This window comes from Macaca thibetana, chromosome 4, assembly GCF_024542745.1.
Source record: "Macaca thibetana thibetana isolate TM-01 chromosome 4, ASM2454274v1, whole genome shotgun sequence".
Classification (NCBI taxonomy): domain Eukaryota; kingdom Metazoa; phylum Chordata; class Mammalia; order Primates; family Cercopithecidae; genus Macaca; species Macaca thibetana.
This window is the reverse complement of record NC_065581.1, coordinates 134379215-134401702: the sequence shown is the minus strand read 5'-3', so window position 1 is coordinate 134401702 and position 22488 is coordinate 134379215. Positions and strand designations below refer to the sequence as shown.

The 22488-nt window shown below is 37.9% G+C and overlaps 1 protein-coding gene across 29 annotated transcripts in view; it reads right to left on the bottom strand.

Moving 5' to 3' along the window:
• Nucleotides 1–22488, bottom strand: part of EPB41L2 (erythrocyte membrane protein band 4.1 like 2) — a 227599-nt gene that overhangs the window by 76591 nt on the left and 128520 nt on the right. For all 29 annotated transcript variants that reach the window (XR_007724781.1, XM_050786323.1, XM_050786317.1 and 26 more), the window contains exon 4: nucleotides 12127–12231. Coding sequence is in view for 28 of the 29 variants with exons in the window: in XM_050786323.1 (XP_050642280.1) it covers nucleotides 12127–12231 (105 nt within the window). In the remaining variant the exon portion in view is untranslated. The remainder of the gene's footprint in view (nucleotides 1–12126; nucleotides 12232–22488) is intronic.

Sequence of the window (22488 nt, the reverse complement as noted above, 5' to 3'; positions counted from 1 at the left end):
AATGGGTCTCAAGAGATCTGATGGTTTTAAAAACAGGAGTTTCTGTGCACAAGCTCTCTCTCTGCCTGCCGCCATCCATGTAAGATGTGGCTTGCTCCTCCTTGCCTTCTGCCATGATTGTGAGGCCTCCCCAGCCATGTGGAATTGTAAGTCCAATAAATCTCTTTCTTTTGTAAATTGCCCAGCCTCAGGTATATCTTTATCAACAGTGTGAAAATGGACTAATACACACGCCTATTACTTTGTCTCAAATTTTATATTACTATTTTGGGAATGTTATTTAGTTATTGGCTTTCTTTGTAGCCCTGTGTACTTTATTAAAGTTATAAACTGAAAATACTGTTCTGAGAAGCAGCCTATAGAATTCAGCAGACTGCCAAAGGAATCCAAGGCACAAAAAGAGGTGGGATTTTTTTTCCTGCCTTAAAAGGTTACAGAAATTTTTTTAAGCAGCACAGTGAATAGCTGTACTTATATGTATTTTACACTAAAGTCTTTCTATTAGTTAATTAGAGAATCTCCTTAATCTTACTCTTTATCCGCCACAAATCTGAGGCTGAAAGTCTTGTCTTGCGACATTTCCCCTACAACATTTTCATTACGGGTTCCCAGAAAAAGTGTTAAAGATGATTATCAATTATGCTCTAGCGACAGAAACATCTAGGGAAAAAGAAAAAAAAGCTTAATTGTGAATCCTAATACTGTATTCATATTCATAGAATACCACTGTTAGAAAGAACCTCAGAATATATGGTCCAAATGTCCATATTTGGGGAATGGCCTAACTCTTGCCTCTGTGGCTATGAATATCTGAACACTTCTGGGACCACGAACCACATGGGCTCACTAGGACTCCCCTCCTCCCGTGGCTTTCATGACATTTCAAACTCCTGTAATGCTCTCTGCTACATCAAAAGAACAGTTTAGCCCTACATCAGTGCTTCTTAAACTTTAAAGGTGTATTTGAATCACCTGAACATCCAGCAAAATAAAATCTATTTCAGCAGGTCTAGGGTGACAGCTGGAGTTCTTCATTTCTAAAAAGATTCTGCGTGGTGTCAACACTGCTGGTCCTTGGACCACTCTTTGAGTAGGATAGCCCTAGAGTTCTTTTTATGTAGAAATCACTTTCTTTTCCTGAAAGCTCAATATAGAGAGACATTTTTCAAGTTCTGCTGGCTTGTCAGCCTTCACTGAGTAAACCTTCTAATTACTGACAGCTTCCTGCAGAAAGCCCTAGCAGGGCACAGTTTCCACATTACCATATCTAAGTGTTCCTTTGAACTCCTCCCCATCACAATAAGTAGCTATACCAAAGAATACCGGGTCTTTTTATTCTACTTGCTAACCACTTTCACCTGACAAGAGATACGCAACCACAGTCATCAACTGGCAGCATGCTATTAGTAGTCTGGGTCTGCGGTTGTCCACAGCAGGGGCCCAACCATGCTTGACCTGGATAACAACCCAAAACACAGTCACAAAATCCATCTTCTAGTTAAGACAAAGAGTCTTTTCTTGACCAAACTTTAGTCAGGCTCCTCTGAATCCTCTTCCCAATTAGGCTTCAACTTTCAGACTTCTCTGTCCATCTACACACCATCCAACTTTAGCAAGAATCCTGTTAATAAGTTGGTTTAGTGGGAATGCCCCACTCTTCACTACTAACTACCCTTGATATCTGATGGGGTTCCTCATCCTCCACCATCCCCCAAGTGATATCAGATCACCCTCACCTGCCTTCAGCAAGACTCCTGTTAGCTTGGTTTAGCCAGAATTCCCCTAAGTGCCCCCTGATGTTTCCTCTTAGTAGTTTCCCATCTACTGACCCCCACCCTGCTCCTTGACTATAAATTTCCACTTTTCCTTGTTGTATTTGGAGTTGAGCCCAATCTCTCTTGCCTACTGCAAAACCCCACTGCAAAGGTCCTTATACCTATGCAACAGTCCTGAATAAAGTCTGTCTTATCGTTTTAACAAGTGTTAGAAAAACTTTTTCTTTAACAGTTCCTTTCCCCCCAAAAAACATCTATCTCACTCATTTAATTCCCCTTTAAGTTAGACCCTAAGATCCCAGAGTTAGAAGTTTCTTCAAATGCCTCGCCATGCCTTCCTCACTGGCTTTAGATGATCTCTAATTTGGCCAGGTAAGAGAAATTAACGAATTCCACCCAATTCACAGTGTATTACTAAATGTTAAAAATTCAAAGTAGTTCTGTCTAGAATCTGCATTTTCTCACAGGAATTTATAGTGCTGAAACAGATCCCCTTTAATATACCTTTGCCTAAACTGGGTTTAAAAGAACTCTACCGTAATGCTGGTGTTAGGAGAAAAGTTACAGGCACTGTATCACAGTGAAACATTCACTACACATCTGGGAGAATGTGTGATTATAAAGTTTAACTGGATTGAATGTAGAAATTTATTAAAGAATAGTTTATATATGCAAACACTTTAACATTTGAGTTTTTAGTTCTAGTTTCTGGAAAGAAATGGTCTATTAGATGACTGCTTCAACTAATTTTCATAAAGTTAGCCGTGGATATCAACTACATTTCTAACAAGCTCCTTTTTCAATATAGCATGCAGCAAAATGACATTATAATGTCATTTTGGGCCAAATGCCAAACTATTAACATCAAAATTTAAGACAGTATTTTTCCCTTTAAGGAGAGTCCAAAACCCTTAACGATGGTTTCATTTAGACATAAATACAAGAACTATATGGACTTGGAATTCCATATTGAACAAACATGCTGCTTGATTCCACATATTTTTAACAACATTTTCCATAGTAAAATTTATATAAGCATTCTCAATAGACATTAAAAAAGCTTTAACACTAACAATGACAGATTTTCATACTCAGAATGAACTAAAAAGGCTTTCACCTCAGTGTCTCAACCATGAGATATAGTACTATATTAAAACCAAACAAATGTGTAGATTTTCTCTCCATGAAAATTTTTTTATACAAATAATTGTGGTTTTCACCCACCTTTACTTTCTAATGGGTTGAAACAAATATCAAAATTTCCCGTAAGTACAGATAATATTCAGCATGAAAAAGAAAGATCCTTACATCATTATATTCTGCTGTTAGAACTGCATGGGCTTTAAACAAAGTAGGACTGATTGAGCTGAGTTAGTATAATAGTAATAAATTTCTATGGGAAAAAAATAGGATACCATACAAATCTATACTGGAAGAATAAGAGTTGTTTTGCCTAGATGTCTTGAGGACTGGATTTTGTCTACATAAGCAGAAATTTTTAAAAATTACACAATACAAAAGTAATAGCAAATTAGATTATATATAAATAATTAAATATATTGCTAATTATATTTAAGTATTCACTCCTGAAAAGTGAATGTCTCAGAAAGACACCTCATTCTTTTTTAAATTAATAATATATTTATTATTATTATATTATTATTATTATACTTTAAGTTCTAGGGTACATGTGCATAACGTGCACGTTTGTTACATATGTATATTTGTGCCATGTTGGTGTGCTGCACCCATCAACTCGTCATTTACATCAGGTATAACTCCCAGTGCAATCCCTCCCCCCTCCCCCCTCCCCATGATAGGCCCCAGTGTGTGATGTTCCCCTTCCCGAGTCCGAGTGATCTCATTGTTCAGTTCCCACCAATGAGTGAGAACATGCGGTGTTTCGTTTTCTGTTCTTGCGATAGTTTGCTGAGAATGATGGTTTCCAGCTGCATCCATGTCCCTACAAAGGACACAAACTCATCCTTTTTTATGGCTGCATAGTATTTCATGGTGTATATGTGCCACATTTTCTTAATCCAGTCTGTCACTGATGGACATTTGGGTTGGTTCCAAGTCTTTGCTATTGTGAATAGTGCCACAATAAACATACGTGTGCATGGGACACCTCATTCTTAAGTTCCTAAAGTTTTTGAGTTAAAGCCTATATACAAAGCATATATCTAATTTTATATGTTCATCTTACCTTTCATAAGAGAAACTACCATGTACAATAAGGAATTAGGAATTCCTTATTTACCATTAGTGTCTTTCTGTTAATAAGAATGCTACAGTAGACCCAACCAAATTTACCTTTATCTTTTCTCTTCCTTAATGACCTTAATCTCTCCTTGACTTTAGCCATTCCCTTTCAAGGTCACACCCTGGGTCTTGTCATCATCACATAGCTCTTCACTTCATTAGACTCCATCAGCCCATTCTCAGATGCAGTCATTTCCTCTCCTTCTAATTTTCTACCCATGTATCCCCACTGTACCTACTCTTCAACATCTTTGAACATTCATCCTTTGCCCCAGCCATGTTATTCCAGTGTATCAGCCTATTACAGCTTCAGTAATTTTCTTTCCTGTGACCCTGTGAATAATCAGCTTAATTACATCTCATCAGCAACTCCAGATTTCACAATCCGTCATCCTCTTACTATTGCCTCCATGAACACAGTCAACTGAGAACTCTGCTAATACTCCCATTTCTCAACTATGATACTCAGGTTGCTAATGGCAATTAGAGAAAAACACACACAAATATATTCTGCTGCCATCCCAACTGTATGACCCCCCAATCTCAGAAGAACTGTTAACAGCATTGCACTTACTAATTCTTGGTTGGCTCCTTCTCTTGTCCCATTGCTACCCTAGTCACTCTTAAGCAAATGCTTTTACCTTCTATTTCACAGAGATTTGAGGCTGCACTTTGCTCAACTAAGATTTTTTTTTTTTTAACAACTGCACCACCTCTTATTCTGTTTCTTGCAGACTCAGGATGACATAACATCTTTATTCAAGACTAATCCTTTTCATGACTGTCGTCATCATAGTCACTCTCTTCTCTCTTCAACCATACACTTTTCTTGGGTTTTCTCATAGCTAAAGTCAAAGTTATTTCCATCAAAGTAAATCTGCCAACCCCAAAACTCTCAGTAAACTCTCTCCGCGGTGCAATATGATAGCCACTGGTCACACGAGGCTATTTAAATTTAAATTAGTTACAGTAAATAAAATTTAAGTCTATTTCTTCAGACACATTAGCCCTCTTTCAAGTGCTCAATAGCCATATGCAGCTAATGGCTGCCATGCTGGACAGTATAGGTATCAAACATTTCATCATCATGAAAACTTGTGGAGTTTCAAGTTGTCCAACGGGCTGGAGGATGTGGCAGTTCCTCATCCTCCCCCAGTGTATCAGCCTATTGGATCTTGTATCTCATGCTGAGGAATCTAGATTTTAAGTAGGAAGTAACACGGTCAGATGTGAGTATCAGAAAGAACCTGTTTATGGTGTGGAGCAAGATTCTTGTTGGATGTGTCTTGTTAAAACACATCCATTTTTTTAACAACGTTTTCCATAGTAAAATTTATATAAGCACTCTCAATAGAAATTAAAAAAGTTTTAACACTAACAATGATAGATTTTCATACTCAGAATGAACTAAAAAGGCTTTCACCTCAGTGTCTCAACTATGAGATACAGTTCGATATTAAAACCAAACAAATGTGTAGATTTTCTCTCCATGAAAATTTTTGTGATCCATTCTTGTTAAAAAAAAAAAAAAAAAAATCCTGAAACTGCTGCTCCTCCTCCAAGGTCCCTGTGTAAAAGTCTCCATCAAGCTCCCCAGCTCCCCAATTCTGAAACCTAGGACTTTTCCCCAACTCTCCCCTCGCTGCCATAGCTAAGAGGTGGCAGTCACAAAGTCCTGCATGACAAGACCCAGTGTGTGGCCTTGAAAGGGAATGGCTAAGGTCAAGGAGAGATTAAGGTCATTAAGGAAGAAAAAAGATAAAGATACATTTGGTTGGGTCTACCATAGCATTCTTACTAACAGAAAGACACTAATGATAAATAAGGAATTCCTAATTCCTTATTATACATGGTAGTGTCTCTTATGAAAGGTAAGATGAACATATAAAATTAGACACATGTTTTGTATATAGGCTTTAACTAAAAAGACTTGGACACTGCAGGTCTATATCCTCTAGTATCATTCTCCCAACTGTTCTTTTCTCCACGGCCAAACGCTTCTTTAAACAACAGTTTACACTCACTCTCAAATTTCTTTTTTTTTTTCTTTTTAGGCAGGGTCTTGCTCTGTCACCTAGGCCAAAGTGTAGTGGTGCAATCACAGCTCATTGCTGCCCTGACCTACTGGGCTCAAGTGATCTTCCCACCTCAGCACCCCTCTCTCCTCCACCGAATAGCTGGGACTAAAGGTATGTGCAACGCTGCCTGGCTAGTTTTTTAATTTTTTGTAGAGACAAAGTCTCAGTATGTTGCCCAGGCTGGTCTCAAATTCCTGGGCTCAAGTGATCCTCCCGCCTGGGCTTCCTAAAGTGCTGGGATTACAGGTATGATCCACCACACCTGGCCTCTCAAATTCTTTACTGCTAACTTTCTTCATGCTTCACCTACTCCCTGATCCCCAATCATCTAGCTAACAGCTTACGAATATGTCCAACTTGGCAAAATAAAAATTAAATTCCATCTCCGCTCCCTAGCATACCTCAAACTGCGGCTCCTCCTCCAAGGTCCCTGTATAAAAGTCTCCATCAAGCTCCCCAGCTCCCCAACCCTGAAACCTAGGACTTTTCCCCAACTCTCCCCTCGCTGCCATAGCTAAGAGGTGGCAGTCACAAAGTCCTGCGGACATTACCTACACTGAATCTCTGTCCTTTCCTCTTCACTCCTAGTACCACTGCTTTGGTTTTCATCACCTTGAGACTACTGCAACTGTCTCCTGACCTTCCTGCCTCTGGTCTCAGTCCCCTATCATCTCGCTCCACACTATGAACGGGTTCTTTCTGATACTCAAATCTGACTCTGTTGCTTCCTACTTAAAATCTAGATTCCTCAGCATGAGATACAAGATCCAAAGAATGATCTTCACTTATTTTTCCAGCTGCTTTCCCATAAACTCCATTAGCACTCCCCACAAAGTCACCCCAAATTAACCCATGGTCTAAGTTAAAACAGTGTGCTCATGAGAAAACACAGCTGCAACACGAGTCCCTACCTCCCCCTGCCAGCATGCCTACCCCTCACTGGTCTTTCCTATTCAGAGAGGCTGGAACTGCCACATCCTCCAGCCCTTTGGACAACTTGAAACTCCACACCCACATCATGATCATTCATGCTGGAACGATTACTTTTCTTCTGTGCAAAACGTCCCTTCCCTGCCCACATCCAGAATACTGGCCGTAATTCTCAATAGCTATAATAGAATGTCAACACTAAACTGCTCATATGATTTCCAAAATTTATAGATTTGCTTTAATACAACAATATAAAATATTCGTATCACAGGCCCTTGTCAGGTAGTAAAACTTGAAAGTGTCTCTCCTATCTAGTCCCTAATAAATATCCAGCTGGTATTTAGGACAGGGTATATTAAGCTCTATCACCGAATTGAATTAGATTACTGGAAAGCTATATACTTGAAAATATTAGCCTGACCAAAGGTTAATCTGTTTTCTGGCCCAAATTATCTTAGGAATAGGACATATCCCTGCTGGTAGCACAGCCCATAACATCCTTCAACATCCTATATGTAAATTAAATAGTAATGGCACTATTTTTTAACTGGGAAGGGAGGAATCAAGACATACCCAATGAACGTGCATTTCTATGTGTGTGTGCATGTGCGTGAATTCACGCATGTGTGTTTACGGACAATGGAGGAAGAAGAGAGATAAATAAGATTCCTAATTGAAAATCTGTCTTCCAGGTGATTCTACCACAAAGGAAGAAGTCTCTTTTGAGCAGCACTGGCGTGGACCATCACAGAATCACCATCAATAAGTTAGCTCATGCCCTTAAATTTGTTGACAATATAATAGAAACATCAACTGTGAAACTCATCCCAGGAACTCAGCTCACAATGTCCTTCAACACCCTATGTGTAAAGTCTTGCAAGGTAGCTTTCAGGATTTCAGAACATGAAAAATTCCTCTGAGGCAAGATGGTATTCTTCTACTTTCCAGTTATGATAGCTATGAAAAATTGTGCCCATTTTTACCTTGACTGACAGAAGGTTTACAACTGTTGACATTTTCCCTAAAATCTAAAATGTATCTTTTTCTTCTGAGTTTTTTGCCTGAATTTGAATCTTATTGCCAACACTTATTGGCTAGGTGACCTTGGCTGACTTTTTAAACTTCCTCTGTGCCTCAAATCTCTGCATCTATAAAGTGTAGTTAATAACACCTACCTCTTAGGGTCATTCTGAGAACTATATGAGATAACACAGGTAAGGTGCCTGCTGCCTAGTGAGAATACCAGAATGATTAGCTGTTAACAGCCATTTCTGTTTTATTTGGAATATTTGTATGGTAAAAGCCACCTCTGATTTTTTTAAAAACAGGTAAGTTACAAAGAAGTACTTCTGGTTACAAGCCTCCACACAAATAAGATATTCACATCAGAAAATGAAACTACCCCACGCACCCTGCACTGCTAAGACAGATTATACCTAGAGTGGAGTATTTGTTTCACGCAATCTGCCATTCTTTAAGACACATCCAAAACTAAATTCATTTATTTACTTGTTCTCTCCATAAGTAATTGAACCTAAAACTCAATATGTCAGAAACTACACTCATGATATCCCCTACCAACCCCCAATCGAGTCCTCCTTCCCTTCTTACTGAACAGCTCCAACCATCCTGAAACCCAGGCCTTAATTCTTGATATCTGTCATTCTTCATGTCCAATTATTCATCAGATTGAGTCTGCCTCCTTCCTCACTCTCTCTTCAATCGTTCGCTTTTCGATTTCCACTGCCACAACCTTACTCAAGGCTACTTTTGTGCTTTGGGTGCACAGCCCTACTCAAGTCCCCTCTCATCCCATTCCAACCATCAACCAAAGTGACCTTTCTAAAGACAAAACTGGTCGTCTCACATCCTTGCTTCAGCCTATCAACAGTTTGCCATTTTTCTTAGCAAAAAGGAAATGTCCCAAACCTTAACATATAGGCTGAATGGGCCCTGCATGATCTGAGCCTCATTAATACCCAGCCTTTCCCCTAGCCTAATCTCATTCTCCCCTTACTAACCCACACCAGGCTTCTTTCCAGTTTTTAACCAGACAGCTGCTCCAGTCTCAGGGCCTCGTGTATGTGCTTCCCATATCCCATTGCCCAGCCAAAGTCCACTCACACATGAGGTTTCTGCTTAAGCAGAGTCTTCCTGTTAGCACCATGACTTTCTCCTGCAGAGTAGTAATCAACATTCACTAACTGCAGAATTAGCTTTTCCACTCTGCCTCTTCAACTAAAACATAAGCAGGGACACCTCTGAGGGCAGGGTCTAGGTTCTCACTGTTTACAGTTAGAGCCTCAGCAGTGAGCACGCTGGTTTATACACAGGTAGTGGGATTATTTTTAATTGTAGTAAAAAACACATAACATAAAACTTGCAATTTTAACCATTTATTAATGTACAGTTGAGTAGTGTAAACCATACTCTCATTGTTCAACAGATCTCTAGAACTTTTACATCTTGCAAAACTGAAACTCTACCCATTAAACAATTCCCCAACTCCCCCTCCCCCAGCCCCTAGCAACCACCATTCTACTCTCTGTTTCCATGAGTCTGACTACTTTAGATACCTCATATAAGTGGAATGCTATAGTGCTTGTCTTTTAGTGACTTCCTTAATTCACTTAACATGGTGTCCTCTAGGTTAATCCATGATATAACATGTGACAGGATTTCCTTCTTTCTCAGGGCTGAGTATGTATTGATATGTACATACATATTCCATTGTATGTATACACCACATTTTCTTTATTCACCCATTAATGTTGCTTCCATCTCTTGGCTATTATGAATAATGCTGCAATAAACATGGGTAAACAAACATCTCTTCAAGATCTTGCTTTCAATTATTTTGTATATATACTCAGAAGTGGGATTGTTAGATCATGTAGTAGTTCTTTTTTTTTTTTGAGATGGAGTTTCGCTCTTGTTGCCCAGACTGGAGTGCACTGCCGCGATTTCAGCTCACTGCAACCTCTACCTCCCGGGTTCAAGTGATTCTCCTGCCTCAGCAACCCAAGTAGCTGGGACTACAGGCGTGTGCCACCATGCCCAACTAATTTTTGTATTTTTAATAGTAGAGACGGGGTTTCACCTTGTTGGCCAGGCTGATCTCGAACTCCCGACCTCGTGATCTGTCTGCCTCAGTCTCCCAAAGTGCGGGGATTACAGGTGTGAGCCATCGTGCCCAGCCAGTAGTTCTATTTTTAATTTTCTGTGGAACTTCCACACTGTTTTCCAGAGTGGTTGTACCAGTTTACCTTCCTAACCATAGCACACAGCATCTCCAGTCTCTCCACATCCTTGCCAACACTTGCTATTTTCTATTTTCATGAGAGCGGACATCCTTATAAGTGTGATATGACACACAGGTAATAGATAGCAGCTAACGTCTACATATACAGAGACTATACAGATAAGTAAGGCATGGCATCTACCCTCGAGGAATTCATAGAATGGGGAGAAAGAGTAACAAACAAGGTGTGTACTAAATGTATACATGACAGACAGAGGGAATTGCCAACTCCCACATCCAGCAGGCAGTTAAGTAGATGAGTCTGAGATTCAGTGAAAGCTACGAAGTAGACACATAAATTGAGAGTTGTCAAAATAAAAAAAATAGTATATCCTACTATCTAAATACTACTCTTTCTTATGCAAAACTAGTATTTCAAAAATATCAGGTTTCTTTTCTTTTCCTTTTCTTCTTTTGAGACGGAGTCTCGCTGTGTCGCCCAGGCTGGAGTGCAGTGGCGTGATCTCGGCTCACTGCAACCTCTGCCTCCTGGGTTCAAGCGATTCTCCTGCCTCAGCCTCCCGAGTACCTGGGATTACAAGCGGCCACCACCATGCCCAGCTAATTTTTGTATTTTTAGTAGAGACGGGGTTTCACCATGTTAGCCAGGCTGGTCTTGAACTCCTGTCCTCAAGTGATCCGCCGGCCTCGGCCTCCCAAAGTGCTGGGATTATAGGCATAAGCCACCACGCTCAGCCCAGATTTCTTAATGTAGTATATCCTATGCCTACTAATAGAACATGTGATTCCACATATTGTACAACATACTCAATTGTCCCTCTACTTTACAAAGATTATATTACATGCTCCTATGAATCTACCAGTATGTAATCTCAAAAAAAGTAGGTAATCCTAGCCAAATTCCCACCACTTTCTCTTTTGCAGCTTTTAGGAAACATTATCAAGACCACCTTATAATTTATAGTCTAAAAAACCTAATTTATTTAGTCAAATGTGCTATTATGTCTGAGAACAGTACTCTAAACAGAGTTCTATTAAGAATACTCATGTACTATTCAGCAGGCACGCATGCAATTTAATTGTCTTTAGTCTAAACATGGAATTAAACCACAAATTAGATATCAAGTATTTAAAGCTAAGCAAGTTGAGAAAACTTAAAGTATATATAATTATCACTCTTACTATCCTATATTTCATTAGTAGGACATGTAAATACTAACAATGATAGCAACGTAGGCAAATAAAATTCACACTTCTGTTCTTCTATTGATTGCTCTGTTCTCCTGACTGTGATCTGAATGTTAGATCACGGGGAGTAATCCCTTTCACTGTGACCAAGTGTTCTTGGTATCCTCAGACAGAATCGTTCCAATGCGCTGCCTTCCCTGTCTTTTGGGCATGCTTTAATATCTAGCATACAGGTGACTGCACAATATGAGCTGCTGTGGCCAGCTTCTTTACTTAGTACCAAAAGGCGAGATTGAGTGATTGAGAACCAAAAGTGATTAATACCATTTAGTCTGTGTTCTCTTTATGCCAGAACATCAATTTTCCACTGATGACATTCTATTCTGTCTGCGCATGATGGCAGTGCAAAGCACATACACATGTGCACGCACATGCACAAATACACACACACCAAAAAGCTACAGGTGGTTTCTCTCTACACAAGATAGTTTTTCAGTTTTTACCAAATTTCACAGTGAAGTCATAATAAACACCTAAGTTATTTTAAAGCTAAATTTTAAACTGAGATAAACTGGTTAATAAAAAATACATTATGTTCTAAAAAGAGACAAATAAATTTGAAATCACTTACTTTCTGCTCAGGGCTTTCCTGGAACAAAAGTCCAAAGTAGTCCTTCTCCAAGAGATTGAGGTGTTCACACACTTTGTCAAATAACACTTGTCCCTTAGCACGTTTCTGGAGAAAAAATAACAACTTTACCTTTCAAGTACTAAAGATTCCAAGACTGCTATAAATATAAGACATCATATCAGATACATGATTTATTATAAATTAACATGAAATATTTGTTTTCTCATTTTTTAACAATATAAAAATGATTAATTTTTTAACTTCACCCCTCCCACCCTGCACACACAGACAAAGCATAAAATGTGAAACAAAAGCATAAGCAAGCACCGTCTGCTTTACTGCTACTCGATATGGATATAAAAAGGACTAAAAAGGCAAAATGTTAGCTGTTCATTTTCTTATTTTAAAAATGTTCAAACTGCTTCCATCAATTCCTCAAGGTGGCTCATATCTATAAAGTATACTACTCCCCAGGAAAATCATTTAGCCCTATTATTCAGTAGATCCTAACATAATTTATCCTATCAGCACTTCGGTTTAATGTTTGAGTTTTTGTTCCATGATATGTGTAGAATAGAATTACTTTTTCTGTACGAGCTATGCTCCTATTTACAATTTCCTAGAGAACGATATGGTGTTCGCTCCTTAGGATAAATTCTAAAAATACAAGATAATGGAAGTGGGACAAGAAATCAACTGCCTCTAAGGACTTAACATATTTTTACCTCAAATATATATATATACACATATATATTTTAATTTAAGAAGCTGCTATGAACAGAGATGTAAGAGCCTTTGACAGGCATAGAAGAAAAGCTCATTGTCTAATCAATGGCAAAACATAAGCAGAGTGGTGACTCATTTCCAATTAAGATGCACACCCCTGGAACAACCCAACTGTGAGGTCAGGTCAGACACACGCCTCCTCCCCAGATGCACTGATAAAAGCCACCAATGGACTGCTAGTGAAAAAGAAAAAGCCATCAGACTTTTCCATCCTCTAAACAAATGCCCTCTCACTATCAAAATGTGTACTAGTTCACCCAGTGTGTGAAAATTAATGTTCCCCACATATATATCTTGAGGAGAATCTGGTACTTTTGTTATTAAGCCTCTTATGGTAACATTTCTGAAAAGAATAGAATTGCATCAAATTGTAAAGGGAAGAAGGAGAATGCCACACAGATTACATTATTTCAACATAATAAGCAGTGTAAGGCCAGGCGTGGTAGCTCACGCCTGTAATCCCAGCACTTTGGGAGGCTGAGGCAGGCATATTACTTGAGCTCAGGAGTTTGAGATCAGCCTGGGCAACATGGTGAACCTTCATCTCTACAAAAAATACAAACATTAGCCAGGTGTGGTGGCTTGTGCTTGTAGTCTCAGCTACTCAGGAGGCTAGGGTGGAAGGATTGCTTAAGCCTGGGAGGCTGAGGCTGCAGTGAGCTGTGTTCACGCCACTGCAATCCAGGCTTGGTGACAGTGAGACCCTGTCTCAATGAATAAATACATAAATAATAAAAAATTTAAAAATAAAGCAATGTGCCATATACATATTATAGGTTCACAATCAGGATTTAATAGTCAATTAAATTACTGAGCATGTTTAAGATGGATATGTGCTTGTTTGTCCATATATTAAAAGTATATACAAATACAGTGTAGAGAATAAGAGGATTGGGCTCTGTATGTCAAACACCAAAGTTCTAAATACACTTTCACTACCTACAAGCTATGTGACCCATGGCAAGACACTTAATGTCTGCTTACCTTAATCTGCACATCTGTGAAATGGGGATAACAGGTAGCAGATACTACAGGAGGTGTGGTGAGTACTAAAAGAGTTTCAGTACATAACAGTTGGTTATCATGTTATTTGAAATTAGGGTAAAAAGGATATTTAAGACAACTGATGTCTACAACGATACACCTTGGTTCAAGGAGAAAACACATTGCAATTCCAACACTAGCTTTAAGTCAATTCTTATTAATAATTCACACGTTCTCATTGGTTTCCATTTCAAAAACAGGAACATGCCCTCATGCACAGAATTTCCCTACAAGAATAAGAGGAAAAAACACCCACACAGCTCACCACTACAATTTGGTGTTGGTATGCAGTACGTGAGGTATCAGCATGATGGCTGGACCAGTTCCTCTATCGGACCTAGTTCCTCTATCATTCAACATTTTGTAAGCATTTACTATTACTGAATCAGTGTGACAATAGAAAACCACTTAGTCTCTTTGTCTGTAAAATGAGGATAATAACTACCTCAGAGCTCACATGACAATAAAATTAACCCAGTGAGATGGAATACGCCTCAACCAGCCATAGCAGTACTCTACTGTCAACTATTCCTTCACTAGTCCACATCTAACAAACACCAAAATGTTTTTGGATGCTAAGCCTGCTTCTCTACTATTCTTTCCTTCTGTCTCCAGGAAACAGATATTCTCAATGCTTCATGAGATCCTGACTGCACATACATGTTACTTAAGCTTCCATCTGCCTCTCCACCCTCAATGAACTCAAAATCTGGAAGAAAAAGCAAAAATGCAACAACACCATGAAGCACATGTTGAGAGAGTGATGTACAAAGTGCAATTGGAACACCAGGAATGAAATGAGTAAATGTGACTAACAGAAATCACAGCTTCACCAAGAATATGATATTTGAAGTGAATTTTCGAGGAGGAAATGATTTTTTGAGGTAGAGAAAACAGATATTCAAAATAACTTACTTTTTACTTTGGATGTATGTTTATAGAGCTTACTTTTTACTTTGGATGTTTCCAGAGACTGAGTCAATTTCTGTTCAAGAGACACTGGAGGATACAGTAAAATGAAAAAAAGGAAGCCATCTAGAATAAACAAGCCATGCGATATGACTGCTGGTTACCCTGTCTGACTCTCAGATGACTGTGAGGGCTTGCCAAGCTAACACTCAATCTATATTGACCCATATGTGTCAGTTCCTATGTTAAGATACCGGGGAATCAATGATGAGCACGACAAACATGGTCTTAGGAAATTTATATGCAACTGGCAGAGAAACAGAATGAATGGGAAGCCAAAAATAAAGCATTATGTATCTACCAATTTGGACATAATTAGGTACTTGGCCAAACTGGCTCAAAGAAAAGTGACCAGTGGCCTACGAGATAGCCTGATACCAGAGCTCTGCACAATGACAATGTTTTGCTCTGGGGATAAGGAATAGCAGATACAATCATGACTTCCCTCAGGCAGATTAAATATAAGACACACACACACACACACACACACAGGGTCATAAAGTGGTGTAAACACAGTAGGAAAGACAGCGAGAAGGGCAATTAGCAGAAGCCAAGAGTATCAGGAGGCCAACCTATATTTGCCAAAGTTATTTTCCACTGGTCCCACTTGTCCCATGAGTTATATACACCCCTCATTCCCAAAAAGAGCAGCAGAGTGGGACAAGAAAAAATCTGCCTGTTGCATATGATTACTGAGCATCAAAACACCTATTTGTATAACAGACACCCTGAGGAGTTCTGCAATGCAAAAACCCTGTTTCCCATTATTTCTTTCACTTGGGAAACCTGATGTTTCCCAAAACTATTTAGCAAAAGAGCCCACTATTTTTTAATACATTTACTAATGTATTCTACAACAGAATTACTGTTTTAATGACCACACCTCAAGAAATGAGGTAGGAAAGAATTACAGGTTGAGCATCCCAAATCCAAAAACCAAAAATACGAAATACTCCAAAATCCGAAATTTTTTCAACGCCAACATTATGCTCAAAGAAAATGCTCATTGGAGCGTTTCAGATTTCCAATTTCTTGATTTGGAGTGTTCGAGTATTACAAAATCTGAAAAAAACTTGAAATACAAAACATTTCGGGTCCCAAGCATTTCAGATAAAAGATACTCAACCTGTACCACCATCTGACTCTAACGCAGATGTAGACACTGGTACTCATATCTGTTTGATTCAAAAATGCCAAAAGAGAATCCAGTTTAAACTGGTCCAAGATTAGATGTGCCCAGCTGCCTGGGAGAAGCAAGAAATTCTCATAAACAAAAATCTCAAAAAACATACATTAAAAATCACAAAACCACAAGGAAACCAGACACCATTATTGAGAGACACAGTATCAGAATCAGATTTTCAGAGACTGCACATAATAGAATTATCAGGTACAAAACACAAAATATATATGTTTTATGTGTTTATAAGAAATATTTTAAAATATGACTAAGGAAAAAGTGACTATGGAAAAGCAGTTTTTGAAAATAATCAAATAAAACACCTAGAAATGAAAACGATATGTAACTAAATTACAATCCAAATGGACAGGATATGACAAAGCTGAAGAGAAAACCAGTGAACTGGAAGACAGATCTGAAAAAAACTGTCCAGAATGTGGCTGAAAAAGACAAAGGGAAGGACAATATGAAAGAACTTCACAGACATGGAGAACAGAATGAGGGGTCTACAAATATCTCATCAGAATCCTAGATGGAGATGAGAGAGAATAAGGGAAAGGCAATATTAAAAGAAACAATGCTATAAAACTTCAAATTAAGAAAGCTCAATGAATCCCTAGCAAAATTAATAAAATTTATTAATCCACAATGATTTTATTCTACTAATTTATTATTTATACTCAACACATAAATGGTTCTAACATGCATTTTTTTAAATAGCTATAATAAAGTCATCAAGACAAGAGGGAATGAAACATAAACTAGGGAATAAAAAGAAGGACTGAGAAGGAAAATTGTAACCAAAAAAACACAGAAAAGTCACTTCTAAGAAACCTAAAACATGTGCTTTGAAGGCTTATTCAAAAACGCAAACAAAATAAGTAGCACATTTCTTCTTATATTCTAAAAAGCATCAGATTATCAGGTGACACACATTAAATGCTACATATGAATGTTCCAAGTTACAACATTTATAGCACTAATGTGCAATCAAACTCGATTGGATTGGCTCAGACAGCAACATCATCTAGTTAGTGGCTCACAACTTTGTCTTGACATTGTTCACAACACACTCCATAAATAGTAATTCCCTTTGGGATGGGGGTGAAGAACCAAGGTACAATGCATAATGGTAGCATATAAAAATGTACGGGGGCATGTAAGTTGAAATTGTTCCTCAAAATAGTTCTTCCTTCCCCCCCAGATTCTGGTATGTTCCATCTTTCCTGAGAATCACCAATTCTTAACAATATGGAAGAAAAGTACTGCAGTATAATCATAGTGTCCTGAGCTTGACCCCCAGCCTTACTCTTAACAGCTCTGTAACCACGGCAAGTTACGTAACTTCTCTGTGCCTCAGTTTCCTCTCTGTAAAAGTACCCACCTTATAATGGTGATGAGAGAATTAAATGAAGTATGTTTAAAGTGATCAATAAAATGTTTGGCTTATTACATGGATTCATTAAAGCCAGTTGAAATTACAAGATCTTTTTGAGCTGCTCTAAAATAATAATTGATTTTAAATATGATTTTAAAGTTTTCCATTATTTAAGCAAACTTCCTTATTTCACAAATAAGAAAAATAAGGTTATAGAGAGTTTATCTAATTTTTCAGTCTGATTTTCTGAATTTCAGTTAAAATAATTAAATTATTATGTGTGCTATTAATATACACTAATATTCCACACTTCTATCCAGGAAAGTAATTTTCTCCCATTAACATTGCTTTTTTTTTTTTTTTAAATAAACAATAACTTGAATTCTACTGTATAAAAGGACTACAAATATACATTTGTTAACCAAGCAATACACATAATTTTGCTTCATAACTTGCACCTAAGATACCAGTACACATAGTTGCTTCTTTAGTTGTCACAGCAATTTTGAGGTATTGCCCCAGATAAAGAGAACCACTTACTGACTTATCAAGACATATTCTAATTTTTTCCCCTGATTTATTTACAAATGTCAAAACTACTTCTACTTGTATATAAATCTCTAAATTATCCTTCCCTATGAAGCCTGTTCCAATCTCCCAATATTGCATCATTCTCCTTCAAGAGCATTATTTCACATCTATGGCACTTATTCTTCCACTGTACTCCTTTTGATACTTATTACTTTCAGACATTGAGTTCTTGAAGAAAGAGGACATCTTACTTCAATGCCCCCTACTGAGTAATTACCTGACTAATAGGCCAAAAGATATCTGCTGGTGGAATGGTTCAATGCCATAAGCCCAGTCAAAAAGTTGGCCGGGTTGAGTCTAGAATTCAGGCCTTCTGGTTTCTTACACAATCTTCCTTATCTAGCTCATGGACTACCAACCCGTAATGTTCAAGGACCTAAACCAAACACACGCTGCTAACTAGTTTCTGGGAAAAGACCAGCGTAGACCAACACTTCATTTTCACAATTCTACATTGTGCTTATACTCTTCCTTAGTAAACTGGGGCATTTCCAAATACGTTTTGGGAACTAGAGGAATGACATGAGCAAAAAAGCCAATCTGCCCCTTCCTCTCAAGAGTAGGCCATACCTCATCTTTATGCAGAAGGGACAGGGGGTTTCCTAGTCTTGCACATTCCTTCACTAAGACATCACTTTCGCTGTCATTTCTTCTTGCTATCTAAAGCATGCCTCCGCTGTGTTTCTGTTCTCACAGTAGAATCTTCATAAAGTACAAGCTGTGTCAATCTCTATTCTGATAATATGACATCAAGTTTATTAAACAATAAAAACCATGCAACTGTTAATAAACCTTGCCAAATATACTTCAAAAAGAAATATTTTGAATATAACTTTCTATATTAAATACCAACAAGCTTAGCTATCTGTTTTTCCTCTGTCTGCCTCTCCCTAACCCTACTTATACCACTCACTAGCAATATAAAGTTAATGGGTTGAAAACTTCAAAAAAACAAACAAAAAAAGCTCTTTGGTCTACTTTCCAGGTATCAGAATTTTAGTTTTTTTAAAAACCTACATACTGTATTATAGATACCCAAAGAAAATAGACAAAAACAAGACAATTTAGATGGGCTCAAGATACGTTATTCAAAAATTAGAATGCTAGCTTTTGGGAACTTTCATTTAAAAAGAAAGAGGCAATGAAATCTACTGTAGATGCAGCCAAAGGAAGGTAGGCTGGAATCTGAGAGGCTGAGCAAAGTCCCCCATGCCTGTGCTGTTATTTGTGGCATTCAACACTGAGGCCAAAACATGACATTTCTGGAGGCCTCTCAACTTAGAGGAATTTGTGCAACTGCTTACCCGGCAGATTGTAGTGAACGCCACACACCACTGGCGTTTTATAAACACCATCACTGCCTCTGTGTAGGGCCCTCCACACTGCAGTTATTGTGTGCTGAGGAGACGATGATGGGAAGCGCACAATGCAATCTATACATTACAGCCCTGAAGCTATGTATTTTGCACTAGCTCCAAACTACACTATGCAAATATAAAAGGCCAAGGAAAGAAAGGTATGCACAGAGCAAATACAACAACTGATACATTGTTGGGGAAGGAGGATGGGAATCCTATAAAACCTTAGGGAAGAATAGAGAGTGTCTCAAATTATCCAAGGCTGTGATTTATCAGATAATTATTTTCTTACCAATCTAAGGGAGCTGTCAACATATCTCTTTCCCAAACTTCATTCAAACCCCAGGAAAAAGAAACCCTGGTCAACTCTGTGTGTGTGTTAAAAACATAATTCCAGTAGTAAATGAGACATTTATATAGTAAAGGAAGATTCTTAAGAGTAAGTTTCCCTGATCATTAATAAGAATTAAATTTTGAAAATGTTTTTCCCAAATACTTAAAAAAGATACATATTATATATAATATACAAACATATGCATGTAGATACATAAATATAGAAGACAAATACATTTACATTTTTTTTTTTCTCTTCTAAGAGATGGGATCTTGCTCTGTTGCTGAAGCTGGAGTGAAGTGGCACAATCCCGGCTCACTGCAGCCTCAAACTTCTAGGCTCAAATGACCTTCCTGCCTCAGCCTCCCGAGTATCTGAGACTGCAGGTGCATGCCGCCATGCCTGGCTAATTTTAAAAATTTTTTGGTAGAGGCAGATGGGGTTTCATCATCTTACCCAGGCTGGTCTCTAAAACCTCTGGGTTCAAGCAATTCTCCCACCTTGGTCTCCCAAAGTGTTGGCATTACAGGCATGAGCCACAGCACCCATCCCTTTTTTTTAATTTTTTTAGTAACTGAAAAATTTTTTTCAAACTTAGTTTTCATTAATCAGGAAAACTTTGTATATATGTATACAAGTAAACAAGATAGACAGATATCAGATTTATTTAAACATATTGGTTTCTTACAAGTCACTATAAAGAATTTTTTCTTGTATACTATTTCCTTAGAGACTAAACCAAAAAAAAAGGAAGGGAGGGAGAAAGGAAAACTTCTCACAGTTCATTAAGGATTGCCACATCTTTTCCATTCCACAGGATTCAGAGGATTATGAGAGAATACTGGGGGAATTTTGCAGTGCTGTTGACAGGAATGACACAAAATACCATGCATTCAATGTAGTTTCAGTTGCTAAAAATTAAAATTAAAAAGCTGCTACTTAGGAAAACACACACTAGACTAGAACAGACTGCAAAGATAACCTTCAGTAACTGTAACCTGCAATAATTTAAAAGGATATCCTAGTAAAGCTAGAAGCACAGAGGTTCACCTTTAAAAAAATCACACAGACACTTTGACTCCTCAAGGAGAGAAGTACTTGCCCTTCTTAAATGTTATAAAGTAAGATCCTTATTTCATGAGCACGATGTTTCCAAGCCCATCAAGTCTAAGAGCAGTATTCAATGGAATGTTCTTCCACCCCAGTCTGCTGGGTTTTGAAATATTTCGGAATTCTTAACTGAGCATACAATTAATCTCATAAGCAACTTGGTAAGCTCAGACAAGATGGGAAAATGTATTTCATTTTTCTGCTATGTGGAAAATGGCACCAAAAAAATCTGAAATCCTGCTACCAACATTATTAACACACACAAAAAATCACACTGTCAACAAGTTGAAGTCTATGATATGGCCCCTTTTTTTTAACAAAGAAAACGAATGCTAGTTTTTAAACAATATTAACCTTTTAATATCTCATTCATAACTACACACAAATTTATTTCTTAGGCAGTTGCAGTTTTTATCTCCTGCAGCCCAGAAATTTTCAATAGTTTTCAAGACACAAGAATGAGCTAGTAGACTAGGGTGTGCCCACTTGGAGGGTTTCTATCTCCACATATCCAAACAGGTGTGCAGAAGGCTATTCCAGCAACCAATGCCCACTCCTCACACCTACGTTCTAGCTCCACAACTAACCCAAAGCCAACCTCTGGAATGAAGATGCAGAAAACCTCAAAAAAGCCCCAGAGCAATGGATCTTAAAGCTTGTTAAGAAAACCGTATTTGATGACATGTAAATATCCACAAATTTTATATAAAAAATGTATTTTTTGCTTAAACAAAACAACAAACACCTCTGTCAGTTCTAGTATATGTCAGTTGCTCAGTCATTCATAAAATACAGCCCTGCAGGCATTCCATAAATGCCTTCCTTTGGTAATAAAAGTTTAATGGAATAGTATTCTAGCTTATAAGGAAGAATTATCTAAATCTTCGCTTGCTCTAAGTGAACAGCTGGTAACTAGCCTGCTAAATTTGCAATTTCTCAACTGCAAAAAACAAATATTTCTACTCTTAGAGTTTATTTCAGTGGGAAATAAGTTCACCTTTGACATTCTACATTTTTGTAACACAACTGATTATAGCCAACGTCTCTCTTCTGACCCTCCAACAAAAGGATAAGTCCTTGGACACCAGGGATTGGTTTATTCAAAATTACAAGATAAAATATATTATTTTAAAATCTTGTGAGGTTTTTCTTACTTGTAAAAGTACTAAATAGGGTTTAATTTTTCAGTCTAACCAAGTTATTTAAATTACAAAGTCACTGTGAATATATAAGTGGCATCCGTTTACATTATGGCCCTTCTAAGCCACATAGTGATAAAATATAAGAATACTAGGAATTTATCCAAGGCATAGAACTTAAGTATTTTCATCAGAAATTTAAGAAAGCTGGTCAAACTCTGAGAAAAACATATAATCAGGATTTTAACAATAAAAATTATAGTTAATATTTGTCAAGCCCTTACAATGTCCTAGGCATTGCTCCAAACAAATCATAACCAAATTCAGCTACCAATTAGAGTTAGCAAACAGCTGTGAAGTAAATGAACCCAAACATACACTTAATAAGACCTCCTACAGTCTTAACATGAGGTCTCTCAAAGCAGTTCTTAACTCTGGCTACACAGATGCTCCAGCCAGCATCAGATCCACTG